Source organism: Mesoplodon mirus (assembly GCF_964341445.2).
Source record: "Mesoplodon mirus genome assembly, chromosome: 20".
In the NCBI taxonomy this organism is placed as follows: domain Eukaryota; kingdom Metazoa; phylum Chordata; class Mammalia; order Artiodactyla; family Ziphiidae; genus Mesoplodon; species Mesoplodon mirus.
The window spans coordinates 23,590,165-23,613,247 of NC_138996.1; the positions used below are offsets into that span (position 1 = coordinate 23,590,165).

The following is a 23,083-nucleotide window of genomic DNA, read 5'->3' on the forward strand; positions in this document are numbered from 1 at the left end:
CTGTTGTGGCCTCTCCCATTGCGGAGCACAGGCTCTGGACATGCAGGCTCAGCGGCCATGGCTCACGGGCCTAGCCACTCAGTGGCATGTGGGATCCTCCCGGACCAGGGCACGAACCCGTGTCCCCTGCGTCGGCAGGCGGACTTTCAACCACTGTGCCACCAGGGAAGCCCTATACTGTCCATTTTTGATGTTGTTATTCCTGTAGTCAGAAACTAGAATTTGTGAATTTTACTGTCCTTTTTGGAAAGATATCATAGAAGCAAAAATTATTCTTTATTGTAGGAGAAAATTGGTAATGTATAACTGAAAGAAGGCAACAGAAGTAATATATACCTAGTATCAGTAATTACTTTAAAAAGTTGAGTACGTGGAACCCTGTTTTAAAATCTAAGTATGAAAAAAAAGAAAAAATTGAATTACCTAGTTTTTATATGTTGCAGTCACTTGACAGGAGTGTCTGAGAATTGAGTGCTCCAAGTTTCAAGACTTAAGCCAGAAGTTATTAATACTTTTGCCTGAATCTGCACTTAAGAAGAGATTCATTTTACTGGAATTTTTACTCTATTAAAATAAAAAACAGTCAAAATTAAAAATAAATTCCATAAGGCTTCTTATTACAATAGATAACTTAAACAATTACCAACATTAGTTATGAAGATGGTATGTTTGAACAACTTTGAAAAGATGGATACACATAAGTTATAATGTGGTTCCTTTCTCACTAAAGCTTTAGGTTCTCTTTTATTATCTCAGTCTAGATTCCCAGCTTGGAATCAGAAGCCTCTCTTCTGGTTGTCCTTCACTGCCACCTGACCCACACTCAGTATCCCTTTGGCTATTTATTATCCGGTTCCCAATTATCTTTTCATCCATAAGCATTCATTCATTCACGTAATAAACATTTACCAAGCCTCTTAGCTATGCCAGGCACTACGTTAATCATATGTAGACAGGTAATTGCAACACAGTATGAATGGGGAGGAAAGAGTACAAGCGATACAATAGTAGGATATATAAAGGAAATAGCTAGGATTTATCCAAGGTACAGGGTTAACTCTCAGGGAAGGTGTATTGTCAAAGTCTAAGACACATTAATACAAGGGATGTGATTAAGTAGGATTGATTTGGAGCAGCATCTTATATAGTAGAGAGGGTGTGGCAGCACAAGTTTTCTTGCAGGTCGCTTTCCTAAGAGTCTGACTAAAAGAATCACACTGACCATTTGATATGGAGCAAAGATTCATCTCCTTGGCAATAGCTGCAAAGGTATCAGGGCTCACCTCCAGAGAAACTGAAAAGCTGAGCAGGAAACGGAAGTTGATCTAAAATATTCCTGGAGCTGGCCATTGCTCAGAGACCAGTACAGTTCCCGGAACTCATTCCAGGCATAGCGTGAAGTTTGACTCATTCTTGTTTTTATCAACAGGCTATGACTAGACTCTGGTTAGGATTAGCTTAGTTGGTTTCATGAAGTTCTAGCAGTAGGCAACCACTGAATTTGTCGATAACTAGTGGATCTCTATAGCCTAGAGAGTCTAGAATGAGGTATCAGGGAGACCTAGTAAGTAGCAGCTTAATACCAAGCACTGGAGTGGGGAGCTTAGCACGCGCTGTAGTTCCAGGGGAGCTACTAAAGGATCGGGAGAAGGTCTCAGGCACAGGTAGGAAATCAGGTACTGGAACTGGGAAATAAAGGATGGATTCTGATGATAGGAATCAAATCAGGAGCTCAGTTCCTGGTCCCAGAACAAGACAGACACCACCACCCAAATCTCTGGCCTTAAAATCTTTGGACACCTCCAACTTGAGACAGGATTGGTTCCAGAGACTGATGTGAAGCAACCACAAATAGTCCTTAAGTATCTTCAACCTCAGATGGTGAGAGGAAGAGGGAGTCAAGGACACTATTTCAGTAGAGTTCTCACAATAAAGACTCTGGTTCTTACAAAAAACAGGGAAAACTTGAATTCAAGGTACAAATAATATTAATTGAATTCAATCTCTTTTTTTTAACAATGTCTTTTTTGTTTTTTTTTTTGGCTGCGTTGGGTCTTCGTTGCTGTGCATGGGCTTTCTCTAGTTGTGGTGAGCGGGGGCTGCTCTTCATTGCAGTGCACGGGCTTCTCATTGCGGTGGCTTCTCTTGTTGTGGAGCATGGGCTCTAGGCACATGGGCTTCAGTAGTTGTGGCATGTGGGCTTCAGTACTTGTGGCTCGCGGGCTCTAGAGCGCAGGCTCAGTACTTGTGGCCCACGGGCTTAGTTGCTCTGTGGCATGTGGGATCTTCCCAGACCAGGGCTCGAACCCGTGTCCCCTGCATTGGCAGGTGGATTCTTAACTACTGCGCCACCAGGGAAGTCCCGAATTCAATCTCTTAAGAAGTTTTAATTAGAGCAAAATTTTTAAATTGATAATTAATAAACTCCATCGTTTGATGTTCTACTTATTGCCTGACAAAAATTACGTTTCAGTCTTCCGGCATTTAAGAGGTTTCTCAGTGGGTCTGCTGATAATAACAAAAACTAAACAAAAAATGAAGAAGGCAAGAGTACATGCAGAAAAAGGATTTCACCTTATAAAGTAGGCCATTTTAAAGAGGCATCTTCAGGAAAAAAATGGAACGTGGAAACTGTGTTGTGTTTACTTTGGAGAGATTACTTCTTAGAAGCTAAACTAGCTGGTCTTCAGCTCCATCTATACTTCTACTGCCCTCCAGCTTCTTAGAGGCTATTTCTTCTAGCTGTTATAAGCCTACAGGTTTTCTCTTTACTATTTCTTAACGATTTAAAGGTTGTCACTTCCTCAGCTTCCCAAATATTTGTTTTTTAATTTGACTGTCAACCTATAGATCTTAAGAATTTTTCTTAAATGAACATGACTTGTATAACACCTGTCAGTCTCTTTCCCATGGTTCACAAATGGTCTGGTTATACTTTACCACTTTTGAAAGGCTTATTTTTTAGGTACATAATATTGGATTTATAATAAAGATTTACATTTTAGCAATTAATGTCTTAACAACTAAATGGATATAATTCAGGTTTTTTGCTTTCTGGTTAATTTTCCCACTCGCCTTAGGTACATTATACTTATTGATGACTTTTAACTGTACTGGCAATTTATGATGTAAAAAGTATAATTTACTGAAACAGTACATATTATAAAAGATGTTTAGGTTAATTTTAGGTTTTAGAAGTTAACTTTTAAAAGATATACTGGAGATTATATTTATTTATTTATTTATTTATGCATGCATGCATGCATGCCTTGCTGCACAGCATGCGGGATCTTAGTTCCCTGACCAGGGATTGAACCCGGGCCCCCAGGCCCCCTGCAGTGGAAGGGCGGAGTTCTAAGGGAATTCCCAAGATATACTGGAGTTAGATGAGCAAAAAAGGTATTAAAGTAGATCGGCCAGTGAATACAGGTGTAATTAACCTGCTCCTTGTAATATAAGGATTATACCCATAGATTGAGGCCAGTATGCTCGAGGGAAATGGTTGTATTTGTTTTTTGAAAGGCTCAGAACATTAACATGATACAAGATCGTTGTCATTGCCAAGAGGATTAGAAAACCAGTTTGAGTATCATTTTCTACATTTATTGGTTCTTGTTTCTGAGTGTTCATAGTAGTGATGTTAAAATAACTTCAGAAGGTTTAGATTTTTTAAACTTTGGAAAGTTCAAAAGCAAAGCTGAATCTTTTAAAGGTCTGAGTTCCTTCTGACCTTTGGTGGTCTACTGGCCTAAAGCTGTCCGTTTTCTCAGAGATTCTAGTAGGTCAGGTCAGGTGTCCTCAGCTGACCTTCATGGACTGCTGCTCCTTGTCAACGTCCGAAACACTGTAAAGTTTAACTTGGTTAGAACTCTACCACAGTAAAAAAAAAACAAAAATAACAATTCTTCATCTGTGCCATTAGAGCATTCATTAAGAAAATAGTCTGTTCATAAACTGCAGAGAAAGAGGCATGTAGACACCTGAAAGGTTTAAAAGTAGTTAGACATAATAAAATAGTTTTAGATAAAGTTATCTTCCAATTGACTAATTATTTTATAATTAATTCATTTGTATGTAGTAGGCACACACAAAGTGTCTGCTGAATTCACATTAGCTCAGTAGTTGATATTAAATATTCATCTTGGAAACCAAAAATAGTTAAAAGATAATGTAAATAGTATAGAGTTTTGTCCAATTCCTTTTGAGTTTTTGTTTGGGGATTTCTGTTTATGCTTCTACTTGCCCAACACATTTTAATTTTTGGTAGGGGACCACATTTATGTTTTTATTCTGGTAGAAAGGTAAAAAAACAAGAGGACCAAATGATCTCTAAAGACCAGTCTAATTCTAAACTCATTTATTTTCAGTGATGAAAGGAGACAAGGTAAACACCCATTCCTGATTTAAGGTGGAAGATAATTATAAAAACCAATAGTAAACATTGCATTTAATGGCAGTTCATTAAAAGCATTCTCTGCAAACTATGGAACAAGACAAGAATGCTTGTCTTGTTCCATCATTTTTAGAAACATCATTTTTAGAAACTTAAACATCATTTTTAGAAACATCATTTTTAGAAACTTAAACATTTAGTAATTAAGACAATGAAGATGAGGTTTAAATATTAAAAAGTAAAAGTTACAACTGTTACTATTTTGAAAGAACTTATGATTATATACCTAGAAAATCCAAGAAAAAAGTTATTAAGATTAATGAAGGAATTTAGTAAGGTTAGTTGGATACAAAGCAAACTAGTCAGTAGCTTTCCAATTCATCAGAAATAACCAATTGAAAATGTAATAGCAATAAAAGGTTCCATTCACAATTACAGAGAAACTATGAAATGTATGAGTAAATCTACCAAAAATTTTTAAAAACTGTAAAACTTTACTGAAAGATGTAGTTGAAGACCTGAATAAATAGACATCCATGTTCCTAGTTGGGAAAAATCAAGTCATCCTAAATTACACCAAAATTCAATGTCCTCCCAAACAAAATATCAGTGGGGTTTTTTTTGTTGTTTTTTTTGGGGGAGCCACGCTGCATGGCATGTGGAATCTTAGTTCCCTGACCATGCTCCCTGCATTGGAATTGTGGAGTCTTAACCACTGGACTGCAGGGAAGTCCCTCAGTGGGTTTTTAAAACAGAATTTGAGATCTTAATTTCACAGTTCACTTAGAAGAAAAAATTGCATATCAATCAGTACAAATATTTTTAAAAGATTGACAGTAAGATGGAGTCTTGCTTTACATGATGTCAGAAACATAATCAAAAGCTATAGCAATTAAAGCAGTATGGCATTTGAGTATGAACAGGCAAATCAGTCAGTGTAAGAGAACAGAAAGTGTAAAAACCAACCCAGGGACTTCCATGGTGGCACAGTGATTGGGAGTCCACCTACTAATGCAGGGAACACAGGTTCAATTCCTGGTCCAGGAGGATCCCACATGCTGCGGAGCAACTAAGCCTGTGTGCTCACCTCAACTAGAGAAAGCCTGAGCTCAGCAACGAAGACCCAATGCAGACAAAAATTAAAATTAATTAATTAAAAAAAAAAAACAACCCAAGTGTTGATTTCCTGTTCTGCTCGCTATCCCATCCCATCCTTCAGCCAGATGAGCTCAGCCCTCCCAGCTGATGATAACTAGACTGTTCTACGATCAGGCCGGTTTACTGTGATCTCATGAGAAAATTGTTTTTTACTTTCTGCAAGTCCATTGTTCATTTGAGCAGTGCCCGGTTGTATTATTACACTATGTGATTTATTACACTAAATTGATCAGAGGCAATGGAGGAAGCAACACAACTGCAGTAGCGGGAAGCCCATTTAAGCACCAAGGCTTTGGTTATCACTTTTATATGTAAATCATATTCTTCCCTTTTAGGATATATATTTTTTTGTCTGGGGCACAAACCATTCCCAAACTCCTCCCCACACCTTCTTTTAAGGTGATAAATAGACCAGTAGGCACCTAGTGCCATTATCAAAAATGATGGGTACTTTTGCTAAGGCAACAAGAGGTAGAACTCATACATACAGTGGAGTTTTAATGACAACCTTGAACTCAGATTTCTTCTGATACCGTTCCTTGGGTGTTTAAAGAATACAAATTGTTCCACAGTTCTGCCTTTTTTTTTCTTTCTTTCTCTTAATATAGGATGGATTAGAGGCAAAAACCATAGTCCATTACTGTAAAATTTTAGGGAAGTAGTGAGTGCTTAAACAAAGGTGGTAATAGTGGGTGGATGTGAGAAATTAGAGGGAGAACAACAGGCTTCATTAATTGATTGTTAGTAGACATTAAGGAGAAAGAGGAGTTGTTGGCATCAGCTCACAGGTGGATCAGATTCCCAGCTGCAGCGGTCAGGCAGCTTTGGCGTGCTAGGACTGGGCTTAAGGAAAGAAAGTTTGATGAGAAAACACAGGCACCTCATGAGCAGTAATGGCAGCACCAGGTAAGGGCAGAAGTCACAGATCAAGTCCATATTAGGTCATAGGAAATAGGCAAAAATCGTGGTTCCGGATGTTAGATTGAAGCATGACTTCAGATTGTGGTGCAGAAACAGTGAGTGCTCCCCACTCAGTGGTCCTCCAGGAAATTCAGTGGAGATGAGTCATGGTTGATTGGGGCCACCTAGGTCCAAGGAAATGGCTTAGCAAGAAGAAAGCAGGAGAGTAAACTGTGGTCACAGACAGTATTGGTTTCCCTGCCCAAAGAGGAAGAAGAAACTGCTGGGATATATATGCAGAAGGGGACTTAAGACGGTAGATTGATCCCTGAGGAATATTCAGGGAGGAGTATTCGGGGAGATTATCGCTTATTATTGACACTGAGTGATTGAGTGTCTCCTTACCCATGGTAGAGCCAAAATAACTTCCCAGTACAAATGGATTACCTGAGTATTGCTATTAATATACTGCTGAGCTAGCTTATGTCTGGTACCAGGTTGCTTTATCTTTCTAAAGCACCATTTTCTTTGCGTCATTGTTCCACTTAAGAATCTCCTAAAGCCATTTGCTTTCTGTCAGATTAAATCCTGGTGCTTTAGTCTTGCCTTCAGAAATTGTTATCAATTAACCTACCCTTTTACATGAATGCAAATGTTCTGTTCCAGGAAGACTTCAAATATGCCATGTAAACCTAGAATGCTCATATCTCTTCCTGACATTAAAATTCATATTTTCTTCTTCCTGAAGCTTCATATTAACCTGAATCTATTGTGCTTTTCTTCTATTTACTCTAACTTGACTTATTCTCTTTTCCATGTTTGTACCTTTTGTCTCTCCAAATAGTATTTTGTCCCTCCATATAGACTGTATATTCCTTAAAGGCTGAGATTGTAGATTCTCCCTATTTATACATGCCACTAAAAAATGGCATTAAATTTTTTCTTTTTAATTTTTTATTTGACTACTTCTGTAATGTTTTGAAAAGTCTTAGTCTTCAGAACAGTGGAAAAAGATTACTCATTTGCCTGGCTTTTCATTTAGTAAGGTGTAACTTAGAAATACAAAATGTAGTTTCCTTACTGAAAGTTCTTATGGTTTGTTTGATACAACTTCTCAAAATATTAGATGTTTAAATAATTTTGACAGTTTGTATGTAATTTGCATAGTGACTTAGTAGACATAGAAGAGACAATATAGAGATTAAGCTTGTTATCCTAAATAAGAATTTTTTTCTGATATAAAATAATTTTTTATGAAATGGGTGAAAATATAATTTTTATATTGTTGCTAGTCATGTAGATTGCTATAAACTCCCTGGAGGCAGTTTGATAATATGTATGAAATGATTTTGTTTGACCAATCAAGTTTACTCCTAGGAGTTTACCCCAAGGAACTATTTGTAGATATATTTAAATATTTTCAAGGCTGGTCGTTATAACATTGTTTTATAATAGTAAAGTACTATGGGGCTTCCCTGGTGGTGCAGTGGTTGAGAGTCCGCCTGCTGATGCAGGGGACATGGGTTCGTGCCCCGGTCTGGGAAGATCCCACATGCCGCAGAGTGGCTGGGCCCGTGAGCCATGGCCGCTGAGCCTGCGCGTCCAGAGCCTGTGCTCCGCAATGGGAGAGGCCATAACAGTGAGAGGCCCGCGTACCGCAAAAAAAAAAAAAAAAAAAAAATAGTAAAGTACTATGAATTACCTAAATAGTCAACCAGTTAGAATTCATTAATTGTGTTAGGCTACAAACATTTACTATTAAATATTATATAGTTAATAAAAATGGTCTACTAGACTATTTAGTGACATGGAAAAATGACACATGATATATTAACACATTATTGACTGGAGGATTTTGTAGCCATAATATGTCTCTGGTCAAAAATGTGTTAATAAGTAAAAAGGATCAGATTACTGAACAGCATAGTATAACCCCCATTTTTTGCCAAAAAAGTAAACAAAAACAGTTATGTCTATAAAAATTTAAATTCTATCTTCTAAATTATATATAGTAACTTTGCATCGCTTTTGGAATCAGGAAAAAAACATTTTATTAAAAAATTTGTTATAGTTCAGAGAGAAAATAAATAATAGTGAGAAATTATTTATCTACAAGGAAAGATCTTTAAGTAAGGCAAAAGGAGATCCCCTTCCCCCCATATACACACACTCTTGATTCTGTTCCTCTTAACCTTAGGTAGAATTCAGAGTGGACATTGGTGGTAACTCTACTGTAGTGATCTAGACTTAGCAACTTCAGTTCAAATCTAAGCTCTACCACTAAGTGGTTTCCTTAGTGGTCACCATGAACAGCCTATCACGCTTTCCCTTTCTTCTTTTAGAAAATTAATAGACTACAATGAAAAGAGTTCAGATTAAATAAATAAGCCTATATAGAGAGTACATAGTAGGCATTCAGCAAGTGTTGGTGTTCCTTCTGAAGAAACGACTAGGCCAGAAATTTAATGTTCTCTGAGACTGAAACTGAAGAAATAAATCACAGGTCCTTCAAAGTGCCAGTGTAAAGTCTTCAGAACCTTAATGATATTCATTGTAGGATCTTTTGAACATTAGTTCATTTTATTCATGTGGGTAATTATTTATAATATGATTAAGTCCTCCAGAAGACAGTATTTTCACACTTTTTCATTTATTCTGTTAATTCACTATCAACATAATTGAAAACATTTATCTTCTAAAAGGAGGTGTTACTTCACACAGTCCAGACTTACTTGCTTTCTTTACTTTAGGTTGCTGCTGGCAGAACAGACATTGAAGACCTAGACCTCTATGCAACGTCTCGGGAAAGGCGATTTCGTTTGTTTGCTTCTGTAGAATGTGAAGGACAGTTATTCATGACTCCATATGATTTCATTTTGGCTGTTACAACAGACGAGCCCAAATGTAAGTATATTCCTTCAGTTATCTCAATAATTTCATAAGATTTTTCTCTTGTCTCTAGTTTGTAAAAATGTGGAGCAGTATAAGTTTTCAGAACAACTAAGCAAGCAATGTGGTGTTTCAAAAGATACTATGCTCTACAATGTTACCAGACTAATATTTCTTATCAACTCCTACTGGTATCTTTTCTGTTTTCAGAAATTTCTATTGTTTCCTCTTTCTCAGTACATCCAACTAAACACTACCTTACTCTTTATAATAGGTTCTTACTCTGCCAAGTCAGTTCTTATAGCCAGTCTAAACAGAATAACTCAGAGGGCTGGCTCCAGTTCGACCTGGACAAAAATTCTTCCCATATCTCTTCTGAATATGTCATGGCTCCTGCAGTGTAAATATAAGTTAATTGTTTTTCACCTTTCCATGTGTTAGAGCAGTGGTTCTCAAATTTTGGGGCATTATGTACCTTCTTGCGAAGTTACTTTAATGGCTGACTTAATAGAAGCCATCTGGAGTCTCATATCTGCTTTTGTGTTCAATTTGTTGCAATGTATTGTTTTTCAGGAAATATCTGAACAAAATCTGCCTCACAAATATAGAAGTAGGAAAAGGGAAGAGTATTTCAGTAGCCTTTTACATAATTGTAGATATTCTTCTTTGGTACTGTATCAATACTTGGCTAATGGTAGTTTCTTAAAGTTTAGTTGCAATGTGAACTTTGAAACTTTTTTGTTATCTGTTTTATTAAAATACATTGGCCTACATTGCACTTTGAACGGATCTTTTTCCCTTATATAATCTTGCAACATCAACTGGAAAATGTTGGTTTATTAAATTATGCAGATCTTCCAAATGTTGGCGTATCTCATTATATAATATTTTTTAAAAATCACATTCACTAATATTGTCATAATCTCATCAGAAAACTTTTTACTTATTGGAAAGCTGTCAAATTCGTGGTGTATACAAGTTTTCCAATATTCTGATTTTTACTTGAAATCTCAAATGTTTTCATTAACAACAAATACTGTCAGTTTTCTTTAAGCAAGAAGCAACTTTGTTCATTTGTACAAAAATGTCTGCCAAATACCCAGGTCTCAATAACCATAATTTGTCTGTCAGTTATTCTTTCAAGTAAAAATTGGGTTCCATGAAAAAAAGGAACTAGTTCGGTTCACAACTCAAATAAATAATTACAGAGTACTTTTTCTCCAGACAACCATAGTACTTTGGAAGGCAGCAGAAGTGCTTTTATGCACCCTTCCATTTCATCTCACAGCATATTAAATGACATGTAGTCAAGGACAACTATCAAACGCCAGGCACTGCACTAGGCACTGGAGATACAGTGTGCGGGGAACGAAAGGTAAATGTTCTCCACCCTCATGGTGCTTGCAGTCTGGTGGAGGAAGCCAACACTGATCAACAAAATTTACATATAAACAACAAATTATAACTCAGTGCCATGAAAGAAAGTTTCTTGATTCTATGAGAGTGTATTTTCGAGAAGTGACCTAGTCAGGTAGCTCAGAGAAATCTTCCTTGGGGAAATAAATATCACCATGAAATATGAAATCATAAGAGCTAGCTAGGTAAATGGGAAATCAGGAGTGGAGAATTTCAGCAGAAGAAACAGAGTGTGCTGAGGTGCCATGACAAGAAGGAGTATGATACATTTGAGGAGTGGAAAAAAGATCTGGGTGGCTGTAAGTGCAAAGAGCAAGGAGGAATATGGTATGTGGAATATGGGTAGGGCCAAATCATTCAGAGTCTGTAAGCTGATATTAAACATTTTTGTTTTTATCCTAAAAGTAATGGAAAACTGTGGTAGTGGTTTAAGCTGCAGGAGAATTTGGTGTATTAAAAAACCAAATTCAACTAAGTAAATTTTAAAGATCTTATTGGCTTTATTCAATGATTCATGAATTGAGCAGCATCCAATCTAGCAGATAGAAAGGAGCTCTGAGGAGCTGTACAAAATGAAAGGCCTTTTATAGGCAGAAGGAAGCAGGAACAAGTAAGTTATATTAGGCAAAAAAAAAAAGCAGGTTGGTTATTGTGAGGTCACTTGCCTTCAGGAGATGGTAGGGGTCTGTCAGACAGATGACCTAACTGCTGCTGATGATCAGGTGATTCCTGATGACTGGTTTAAGATTCCATGTGGGAGAGAACTGACACTGTAATTAAGTCTCAGTTGGGTGACATGGGGCTTAGCATAGGCAACTCCATTTTGGGCCTGTTGTCTTGTTTTCAGCAGATGCCTGCCATGATTATATTGTGTTTTGAAAGATCTCAGGGTGGAGACAGATTACAGAGGTCCAGAGTGGCCATGAGCAGATCAGAGAGGAGGCTCTTGTCCAAGCATCAGAAGCTTCTAACAGTGGTGGCAGTGGTAATGATGGGGTAGTGAGTACTAAGGATTTCTGGTTGGCTTAACTGGATGGATGGCAGTAGGGACTGGCGTTAAAGGGAAAAATCACAACTTCAGTTTTGGACATGATGTAGTTAAATGCCTCAGATTTGTAAAAGAGGAGATATCAAGGAGGCAGTAGGATTTAGCTCAGGATCATTGATTTCAACTCACTGAAAATCAACGTACCAAATAATTAGTTGTTTGATAATCTGCTTGACACTGTCAAATGAATGCCTTAAGTTAGGTTAGAACAATTATAGCCATCTCTTCTTCAGAGATAGCGTTATGGCAAAACCAAACTTAAAATAAATCCTCAAGGTCTAATGGATAGCATGGTGACTGTAGTTGATAATATTGTACAGCATTGTATAATTGAAACTTGCTAAGAGAACAGATCTTAAGCATTCTCAACAACAAAAAAGGTAACTGTGAGGTGAAAGAAAAATGTATAAAAGTTCAAAAAATTCAGTCTTCGGTAATTTGACAAATTGGCTACTTCACACATTAGCTTTTAATGAATTAATTTTTGATGCCTTGGATTATTTCCATTGGAGATCTGGGGGAGGACTGGGAAGAGGTATGTGTTTGGGATTCATCTGTACATGATTGGTAATTAATGCAATGTGTATGGATGAGATTGCCTAGGGAGCTGGCATAGTATGAGAATAAAGGTGACAGTAGCGATTCAAAAGGCTAGAGTTTAAGTAGGGCTCTTTTTTTGGAGAATTTGAAGTCTGTGGTAAGAATTGTATCTCTCTATGCTTTTTTGGTTCCCGTTCCCTCCCCCCCTCCCTCCCCCTTCCTTCAAGACATATTTATTGAGTACTTACCGTGTGCCAGATAACCATATTCTGCCTTGGAATTGGTTGTTTCTGTACTTTTTGTCCTCCTATAATATTGTACGTTTCCTGAGTGTAGGGACTTTGTACATAGAAAAGACCCTTATACATAAATAGGTATATACGTGTTCCATACATTTTGTTTAATTGTTTTTGTACAGTGTGGATTTTTATATTTATTTTTAGTATAGATTTGATAAAACTATTAATATATCTTTTACAATATCAAATGGTACTTTTGCATCAAATTCTGTAACTGTTGTCAAACATATTTGAGAAGTTATCCTTTAAGTAATGCTTACTGATTTAAAATTTCATAGTTTGAAATTTTTTAATTCATTATTTTCTTTATTTTTATCTTCATAATGTATTCAGTGGAAGCCTACTGTTGGATTTTTGCTTTTTGGAAATAATTTTAGCTGTGATTCTTTTGATAGATATTCCAAAACTATCACTTGCAGGGAAAAAACTGGTTTCCAGTATAAACACAGGATATTTAACAACCACAAATTAGTATCAGTTAATTTCTAACCAACACTTTTAAGACATAATTAAGAATGGCAACTAAAGATCAAGATATTTGTAAAAACTTTTTTAAAACTGTAGGGTTTTAAAAAGAAATATTTACCTCAAAAAAGAAAATATGCTTCATAGACTGAATATTAAATCATATACATATCAAAATAGCATATTGAAATTTGACTTGTGTTTAGACCTTGGCATTCATTTATGAGCTTTGAGAACCTGAGTAAGTTATTTAATCTTTTGTTTCTTCATTTATAAAAGTAAAAATAGCAGCCTTATGAGGTTTTTTAAGGATATTGAATGATATCAGTTATGTTTAGTGTAATACCTGACATGCAATAAGCGCTTAATAAACATTGCTAGCTGTCATTGTCATCATAATCATTATCACTTGAATTCATAACCATTATTTTTTAAAATCTTTAATATAATTTTATGGCAACATCAACAGGAAAATGGTATGCTATGTAAACATTTGCTTAATAATTATAGTTCAAATAAATGTCAATTGAGATATATATCTGATTATTGATTGTAACTTTGTGTTTGAAATCAAGAAAATTTATTGTTTTACCCACTTAAACAGAACCTAAGAGGTAAACTATTCATCTAGAACTAAAATAAGTAATTATTTTCATATAGCTTCAAGTATTATTTAATTTTAATTTAATTTTAAGTTAAAAAATTTCAGACATACATAAAAATATTAAAAATATAATGAAAACATCAACCTATAGCTTAAGAAATAAAATATATCCAAAAGAATGAAGTCCCTCTTCACCTTATATTTATACATGCATTAACTTCATGTGAAATAAGGAATTTAGAAAATCAGAAAATCCTTTGAAGAAAAATCTTAATGGCTCTTTAGTTTATTAAAAAAAAAAGCCAATAATACTGAACATGGTGACATATCCGGCAGAATGAATATGTCTTTTGTGAATAATTTACCCTGGAAATCTCATAAACCCTACAAAACTCAAGAGTGTCTAACTTCCTCTTTTGATAAATAGCTTCTGAACATTGCATAAGAGCATGTGCATTTACTTTTGTACCATTTATTTTTCTTCTTTTCTTACTGCTATATTTCAAAAGCAACAGAATACTAAATATTATTTACATTGTTGTATTCATTGTGTAAAGGAGGATGTCTATGAAATGAATGTGTAAAGTATTGTAATTAAGGTTAAATGCTGAATTCTACCATATAGACCTGTGATTTTAATCTTGATTACGTGTTTGCATATAAACTGTCTTGGGTAAAGAAAGGATGTTGTTGCTACATAGAGAAGAAAACTCTCTTCATAAAAATCAGTTTGCCAAATTTTAGAACATAGTTCTTCCCTTTTGATCTTAAAATGACTTATTACATTGCTTAAAGAAGAGAAAGTTAAGTAAAACATGCCTATCTTATAATCTTGAGTTTGATACATTGTTTACGTTAGCTATGGTTAACTATATAGAAATGGCCACATTGCCATGTAGAAAAATTATTGGTTGTCATTATTGTAATGTAGCTGAAATAGTTGATATTTACTAGTTCCTAATGCAGCTGTATTATAGGACTTAATCACATACAAACCTGGAGATAATTCTTGGACAAGCATTAAATATTCACAGTGCTCAAATCTGAGCAAGGAAACAGCAATGTTGACTATGTATTTATTTTAATATTATGAGATTTATAGTGTTTGAGATCTTCAGGGATGTGAGGAGAAATCAGAAAAAGAAAGTGATCTCAGGTATTTTATTCAACTATGATATTCTTAGGGGAGAAGAATGGAAAACAGGCCAAGAGTCTCTCTATCACATTACCTGTTCTCTCCTTGATCTTTTTTTCTCTTTGCCCCATCCTTACCCTTCACTCTAGAGAGACCTGACCTTTGAAGTAAATCAGAGATACTAATACAGCAGAGATCATGGGTGACACCTTAAAATTATAATTTCTCTGTTAATATTTTATATTCTAACATCAGTGTTTAATGAATATCATTGTTTGTGTTTTAAGCCCATAGGATGTTTAACATGGAGTAAGTTAACTTACTTTATAAATCCAGAAATCCCCAAAGTAAGATAATGATTATGGAAAATGTGTTTTCTATTCCACTGATATTATTTAAGTAGTTTATAGTACATGAAACAAATACATAATGCATGACATACATAGGTCTAAATCTTGAGATTAAAAAAACTTTGCCTTTTAGATATAAAAGTCAGTGTTATGAGTTATGATTGTAGATGGTTACTGAATTTTGATATACATTACATGAAGTATTATCTAATTTTTTATGTTTATTATAGTTGCTAAAACATGGAAGTCACTTTCCAAGCAGGTAGGTTAAAGCTCTTGGTATATGTATGCATGCACACTATTTTATTTTATTTATTTATTTTTAAAATATTTATTTATTTATTTGGCTGCACCGGGTCTTAGTTGTGGCATGTGGGATCAAGTTCCCTGACCAGGGATCAAACCCGGGGCCCCTGCATTGGGAGCATGGAGCCTTAGCCACTGGACCACCAGGGAAGTCCCGCACACTATTTTATATATATATATATTTATGTGATGTATACATATATAAATGTGATATGTACATATATATAAGCTATATAAAGCTGAACTCAAAGGAGATTATTGGCAAATTTTTCTAAATTAAATATTAAAAATTGTGGCGCACCAAAAGACAGTGTCAACAATGTTAAAAGATGTATGACAGATGGGAGAACATGCTTGCAACATATTGGGTTGGCTAAAAAGTTCGTTCAGGTTTTCTTAAGATATGAAAAACCAGAACGAACTTTTTGGCCAACCCATTATTAACAGAAAAGGCTAAGTGTCTTGTAGTCATATAGAACTCCTGTAAATCAATATAAAAAAGATAATAAGAAAATAATGGGTGGACATAGCCAGAAGGGCCAATAAATATATGTAAAGGAGCTCAACCTCACTAGTAATCAGGGATATGCAAATTAAACCAATGATCTGATGCTAGTTCACACCCATCAGATTGTCAGGTTCTAGAAATCTAACAATACCAGTAATTAGCAAGGACAAGAAGGAGGAGGAATCAGGTGAGAATGTAAATTGGTATAGTCTCTTTTGAGAGAAATTTGGCACTATCTAATGCATATCAAAAATTCTACTTCTAGATATATTTACAAGAGAAACACTCGTATGCTTATACCAGGAGTCCTAAAAAAATTAGAAACAATATAAATGTCAATCAGTAGAGGAATTAATAAAGGAATGAAATAGGCATATGAAGGACAATACAGTAATATAGAGCTAAGATGAATAAGTACACAAGAGATATGTGTATCAACATGAATAGACCTAAAAAACATGAGTTTGAGTAAAACAGCAAATTGCAAAATAATATAAACTGGTCTTTCTTAACGTGCAAAGACCTTTTTGAGGGTCCATGAAGTCAAGACTATTTTTATAATAATACCGAGAAGATACTTGTTCTGTTACTCTCATTCTCTCACAAATATACAATGGAGTTTTCCAGAGGCTGCATGATGAGTGATGACATCATCACTCCGAGAACTAATAGAATATGTGCTTGTGTGTTTTTGTGTTCTAAAAATGTATCATTTCGATTTCCACATGCATTACATATTGATAGATATAACCTACATAAGCAATATCTCTTTCGGGTAAACAATTTTTAAGAGTATAAAGAGTTACATTTCAGAACTGCTGATATAGACAACTGCTGTGTAGCCACTAAAATGAAAATGAAGAATATTTGGCAGGAAAATATGCTCATGACATTAATGCAAAGAGTAATTTACAAAACAGTATGCAGAAAATGATTTAATATTTGCAACAAGAATGACAAAAATACTGTATAAATATGCCTAGATAGAGAATTAGATTAAAAGGAGATTAAATAAAATTTTTAATTGTGGTTCGTCCCTGGATTACAATCCGGTTTTATTTTCTGCACTTACTAATTTTCCTATAACGTATATATTACGTATATAATTATAAAAATTGTCCTCAGAAAAATTGTATAAAGCCTTTAAAAGGCATCTATAATTCTAGGTAAATGAATTCAATCCAGCAAATATTTATTCAGTCCCTACTTGCAATACTGCAGTACAGTTCTGACACTCATCACCCAGAGTTAGCATCAGACCACAGATTTAAGGACCCATTTCCCAAAAAGATGGCCCTCATTTCAGATGCCAGCTGAAACTCAAGGGGTCCCGGACCACCCACACTGCTGACCAACTGGCTACAAATTCAGAGAGTTCCCACAACTCCCCTCAAGTTTGATAATTTGTTAGACTGACTCATAGAACTCAGGAACGTTCTACACGTAGAATTATAGTTTATCATTATAAGGGAACAAATCAAGGCCAGCCAAATGGAGAGACACATACAGTAAGGTATAGGAGGGTTCCAAACACAGCTTCTGTGCCCTCTCCCTGAGGGAGCAGGGTATGTCACCCTCCTGGCACACCCATGTGTTCACCAACCTGAAAACTCCACTGAGTTTGGTGTCCAGAGTTTTTATTGGGGGTTTCATTGCATAGGTGTGATTGATCGAATCATTGGCCACATGGTTGAATTCAATCTCCAGTCCCTTTCCTCTCCCCTCCCCAGAGGTCGAGCTAGCTCAAAGCCCCAGCCCTTGAATCACGGGGTTGTTTTGGAAGGTCAGCCCCCCATCCTGAGTCATCTCCTCAGCATAAACTTTGGTGTGATGCAAGGATATAGTCTTCCTCCCAGGAACCAGGGACAAAGGCCAATCAAATTCTTTATCATACAACACTACTACCTATAAGAGACTAAGGTAGGCACTGGGAGAGTGGAGTGAGATTCCCGCCTGAGTGGAAATACAGTTTTTAATAAAACTTAAAAGTCCCTAGCCTCCACTGCAGTGAACTCTACTCAATACTCTGTTATAACCTATATGGGAAAAGAATCTGAAAAAGAATGGATATATGTATATGTATAACTGACTCACTTTGCTGTACACCTGCAACTAACATAATATTGTAAATCAACTATATGTCAATATAAAATAAAAATTAAATTAAGGAAAAAAAGTCCCTGAAGTTGACACAAAACAAGATTAGTGTGTCAACTGGATGATCTAGACCAGACAAGGAACTAAATTATTACAAAAATAAACTGCTTAGAGTCAGTAAGGATCTGGACAGTCATTTACTAGTTGTGTAATCCCGGGTGAGTTACTTACCTTCTTTAAGACACAGCAAAATATGCATAATGAGGATTATTTTTTTAGAATTAAATGAGATATGTATTAGCCCATTGCCAAGCATGTAGGGGACACTCAGTAAAAGGTAGCTATGATTTTTTTGGTCTTAAATTTTAGCTGAGTTTAAGTAGAAGAAATGAGTTGAATACATGGGAACAGTTAAACTAGAGACAGTATAAATGAAAGTATATAAAATGTACTCAAAATATTAATATTTTTTAATCTCCTGCTCTAACAAAAATGTTTATGAGTTTACTGTTGTTTAAACATTAAATATCCTAGCTTCTCATTATTAGTCATATGTGAATTGCTACCCTAGTCAGACACTACTGAGCACCAGGTGGCATCTATTACCTGCAGTGCAGAAATAACACTATGAAGGAAATGAGAGCAAGGATTCACAGATAGGCTTCAGGGTGTCTATAAATCCCCTAAAAATACCTCTCCTGCCTTTGGCATCCCAGAGATTCCTTATTTGCCTGCTAACCCAGCTCTGTAATGAAAAAGATGGTTTATAAATGTCACAGAACTTTTTTAGGTACAACTGCATCAGGAAGGATTTGTCTAAAGTGCTTCTCAAACTTGAATGTGCATAAAAATCACCTGGAGATCCTGTTAAAAACTGATTCTGGTTCAGGAGGCCGGGGATGGGGTCTGAGATTCTGCATTTCTCACAAGCTCCCCGGTGATGATACCTGGGCCATTGGGGAACCAGATTTTGAGCAGCAAGAGTCAGATCTGGAAAAGAAGTCATTTCCATTGTTTTTTCAGTATGTTACTTAGCAGACTAATTTTTTAATTTCAAATTATTTCAAGTTATCTCACCAAATCCTTTAATAATTTTTTCACAGTTAACCTAATTATAATTTTCACTTATTTTTAACACAGTGTGTGTAATAAATACAAAATTGTTCTAGTATCTGAGCAATGAATCAAATGTTTAAATTTTCCAAAATAGTCCCCCCTCAGCTTGATTAAAAAAAAAAAAAAAAGCTGGCTAACCAGCAATTGAAGTGTGTATTCTTTACTGAATATTTAAGTTAAAATTAGAAAAAAAAATTGCAGCAGTGGACACAATAACTCAACACCCTGTCACCCCACTTCATCTGATGTCATCGTTCTTTGAGTCACTATTAAAATACTCTTCATTCTTTCCCAGCATAATCTGTTGCCCAGTTACTTCATCTACCACAAAATCCCCTAAATCCAAGAGGGCTACAGAAAACAGTATGTGAAGCCCAGTGATCATATGTGACCTGTATTAGGAAGTCCACCTTTTCCTGTGGCTTCCACGGAACCATCCTTTTCTAACTGGCTCCAGAACTTAAATTCACTGTTTTATCTTAAAATTGATTATCATATATATATGTATTTCTCCAGTTATTAAGTTTATTGCAAATTTTTGGTAGCTCTAATTGAATTTAATGTAGCATCTTTATCACTTATTTTTACATTTGGACTGTGGGCAAATATTGGGTTTTATGGTTGAATGAACCACAGATAAAATAGTATAAATACAGTCGTGTCTCACGTCTTCTAAGCAGAGAATTTTTTTGCGTAGGCATTTAAATATTTTGGTCTGTTTTATAAGTAAGTGGTTTACCAGTTAATCAGCATTATGATACCTTATGTCATAGGAATTAAATCAAATGCTATCAGAAACACCACCAGTTTGGAAAGGATCATCAAAGCTATTTCGAAATCTTAAAGAAAGAGGTAAGTTAACTATAGTATTTATGTACTTTACTATTGATACTATATTGTTTATACTCTTTATACATATTTTCCTCATGCTTAAATAACTTTATAATTACATATGTGTCTATATACATGGAAAAAAAACGGAAAAGAAAAACACCAAAATATTAATAATGGTTGTTTCTTGGCAGTGGGGTTAAGGGTGGTTTTTTTGTTACTTTTTGTATACACTATTCATATCTTCCATACTTTTCACAACAAAGTGAACTTTTATAGTTAAAAAAAAAAACCTTTTTAACCATATTGAGAAGTATATGTTATATTTACCCACAGAAAGCATTTTTCAAAAATACTGATTTCCAAATGTCTATTTTTCTTCTTTCCTTTTACTTCCAGGGAATTGCAGATTTTCTTAAATTTAATCAATATGAAAAGCGTATTGGATATATCTTTTGGTTGCACGATTTGAACATGTTTCTTTTAAAAACGACACTCACTGGGCCTCCCTGGTGGCGCAGTGGTTGAGAGTCCGCCTGCCGATGCAGGGGATACGGGTTCGTGCCCCGGTCTGGGAGGATCCCATATGCCGCGGAGCGGCTGGGCCCGTGAGCCATGGCCGCTGGGCCTGCGCATCCGGAGCCTGTGCTCCGCAACGGGAGAGGCCACAACAGTGAGAGGCCCGCATACCGCAAAAAAAAAAAAATAAATAAAAAAATAAAAACGACACTCACTGCAAAATCCACCTATTTCAACTTACCATATTACCCATATCTATATATACGTTAACTCGTTAATTCATACATATCCTTGCAATCAAATTATATAGCTTTTATTGCAATTTTCTTTTACATTGTACTTTTTATAAATGTTTATAGCAGAAACTAATTAATAAACTCTCTTTAATCTTAAAAAGGAATGTTTCTTAGAAATATATTTTTTCATATTCAAATACGAGTATACAAAATAACAATATAAAGCAATATCTAAACTTACCTTTTTTCATCAATTTCAACCAATATTGGTTTGAAAATAATATATTTACTTTCATGTGAAGATAAATACTTTAAAAGATTAGCTATAATCCATATATTTTTGCCTAAGTAGAATTAGAAATTCAGATTGCTTCCACCTGGTTCTCATGCACTCTGGAAGGGGGAGACACCTTGTCTTTAACTGTAGGCTTTTCATAACTAGGGTTTTTAAATCTTTGTGAAATCTGGGCCATGGTGTCTTTAAAGTTCTTAGAAATGTTTTTCTGGAAGTTGTCTTAAAGATTGCCATTCAAATCTTAGGGTGGAATGATAGGATCAGGAAAATTCGAAAATTCAAAGCTCGGAATAATGAGGGAAGTTGGTGAATGTAAAAAATATTTCTTTAATACCTCTCATGGGAAAATGCAGTTGGATCAAATATAATCCAAGAAAGATAAATGCATGGAAGAAGGAAATTCTTTTTAGTTAGGAGGAGGGTTAAATTTGGAAGCCATAGGTTTAGGCAGGTCCTAATCCTACATAAATTGTATGCATATTTGCATATTTTTTTCGGGGGGAGATGATCTATTCAGTGCTACCCAGTAGAACTATCTGCAGTGATGGGGATGTCCATATGGTATCCACAAGCCAAATGTGGCTATTAATTACCTGAAATGGGGCCACTGTATCTGAGGAACTGAATTTTTAATTTCATCTACTTTTAATTATTTTAAATTTAAATAGCCCCATGTGGCCAATGGCTACACTGTAGAACAGTGCAGATCTATGTCATAGTGATGGGATTATCAAGGTAATCCGTGTACCCAAGAAGTTTTAGAACCATAGGGTTAGGTAAAGTAGAGAGTTACAGAGAATCTTGCTTTTTTATAAAGAGATTAGGTGGAAGAGGAACTGTAAAGCGAAGTTTTTAGAACTATTGAAAACTAATTTACAAATGAATTTTGTCTGCTTAAAATATAACCCAGCAAGAAAATGTTAGGCAGTTTTACAAAAATTTAATTGGTATACAGCATTTATGAAAACATGAATTACATAGACTTAGTTATAATAGCTAACTGTAATGTATCATGATATAGGAACTAAACAGTGTAATGCTTTTAAGGAACTTCCCTTAGAATTTTTTAAAATTGAATTTTCAAGAGAAACCTAGTTGTCATCTTTCTTAGCCTCTTTTTCTAAGGATCGAAACATTACTATATGCTTAGCATTTATTATTATTTTATTTTTGACCCTGGGTGGCCTTAAAATAAATTGAAAGGTTAATCTAATGGTTTTCCATTTTTGTAATTAAAAACATTATGAATCTACAGTTCATGTTTAGTAATATTTTCCCTTCTCCCTGACCTTTTTTTTTTTTTTTTACATCTTTACTGGAGTATAATTGCTTTACAATGGTGTGTTAGTTTCTGCTGTATAACAAAGTGAATCAGCTATACATATACATATATCCCCATATCCCCTCCCTCTTGTGTCTTCCTCCCTCCCAGCCTCCCTACCCCACCCCTCTAGGTGGTCACAGCACCGAGCTGATCTCCCTGTGCTATGCGGCTGCTTCCCACTAGCTATCTATTTTACATTTGGTCGTGTGTATATGTCCATGACCATTTTTATTAAATTATATCATGAGTTTCTCACTTTGTTTTTCTTCCCTGTGGATTATACCACCTCAAAAACCACTTAGTACTTCAGACAAGTGCCTACCGTGATAATCATCATCAGGACTCTCACTGTTTTGTAATCCTTCAGTGAGGGGAATCTTGAGTTGATTATCAGGTAAAAGATGTAGAGCAGATATTAAACTTCTTTATACTAACCAGCACCTCTTGTGCATTCCACCAAGTCAGAACAACAGTCAGTGAGACGGGGTTATGGAGATACAGAGCCCATTTCCAGATCTTTTTTTTTTTTTTTTTGAGGGATCCCTATGGAATCTAGGTATTGTATCTTTATATACGTTGACCATTCCAGAATCTTTCTCCCATAACATTCATGGCAATCAACCAGAACTATGTCTATAGGTCACAATATTCTAG

The 23,083-nt window shown here is 35.4% G+C and overlaps 1 protein-coding gene across 3 annotated transcripts in view; it reads left to right on the forward strand.

Annotated features, from left to right (window-relative positions):
* Positions 1-23,083, forward strand: part of MICU3 (mitochondrial calcium uptake family member 3) — a 91,960-nt gene that overhangs the window by 25,076 nt on the left and 43,801 nt on the right. For 2 of the 3 annotated variants that reach the window (XM_082608654.1, XM_082608653.1), the window contains exons 2-4: positions 9,202-9,355; positions 15,428-15,459; positions 19,998-20,076. In XM_082608654.1, the coding sequence (XP_082464780.1) occupies positions 9,202-9,355; positions 15,428-15,459; positions 19,998-20,076 (265 nt within the window). Of the gene's footprint in view, positions 1-9,201; positions 9,356-15,427; positions 15,460-19,997; positions 20,077-23,083 lie in introns of those variants that run through there. The other variant, XM_082608655.1, reaches the window with a different exon arrangement.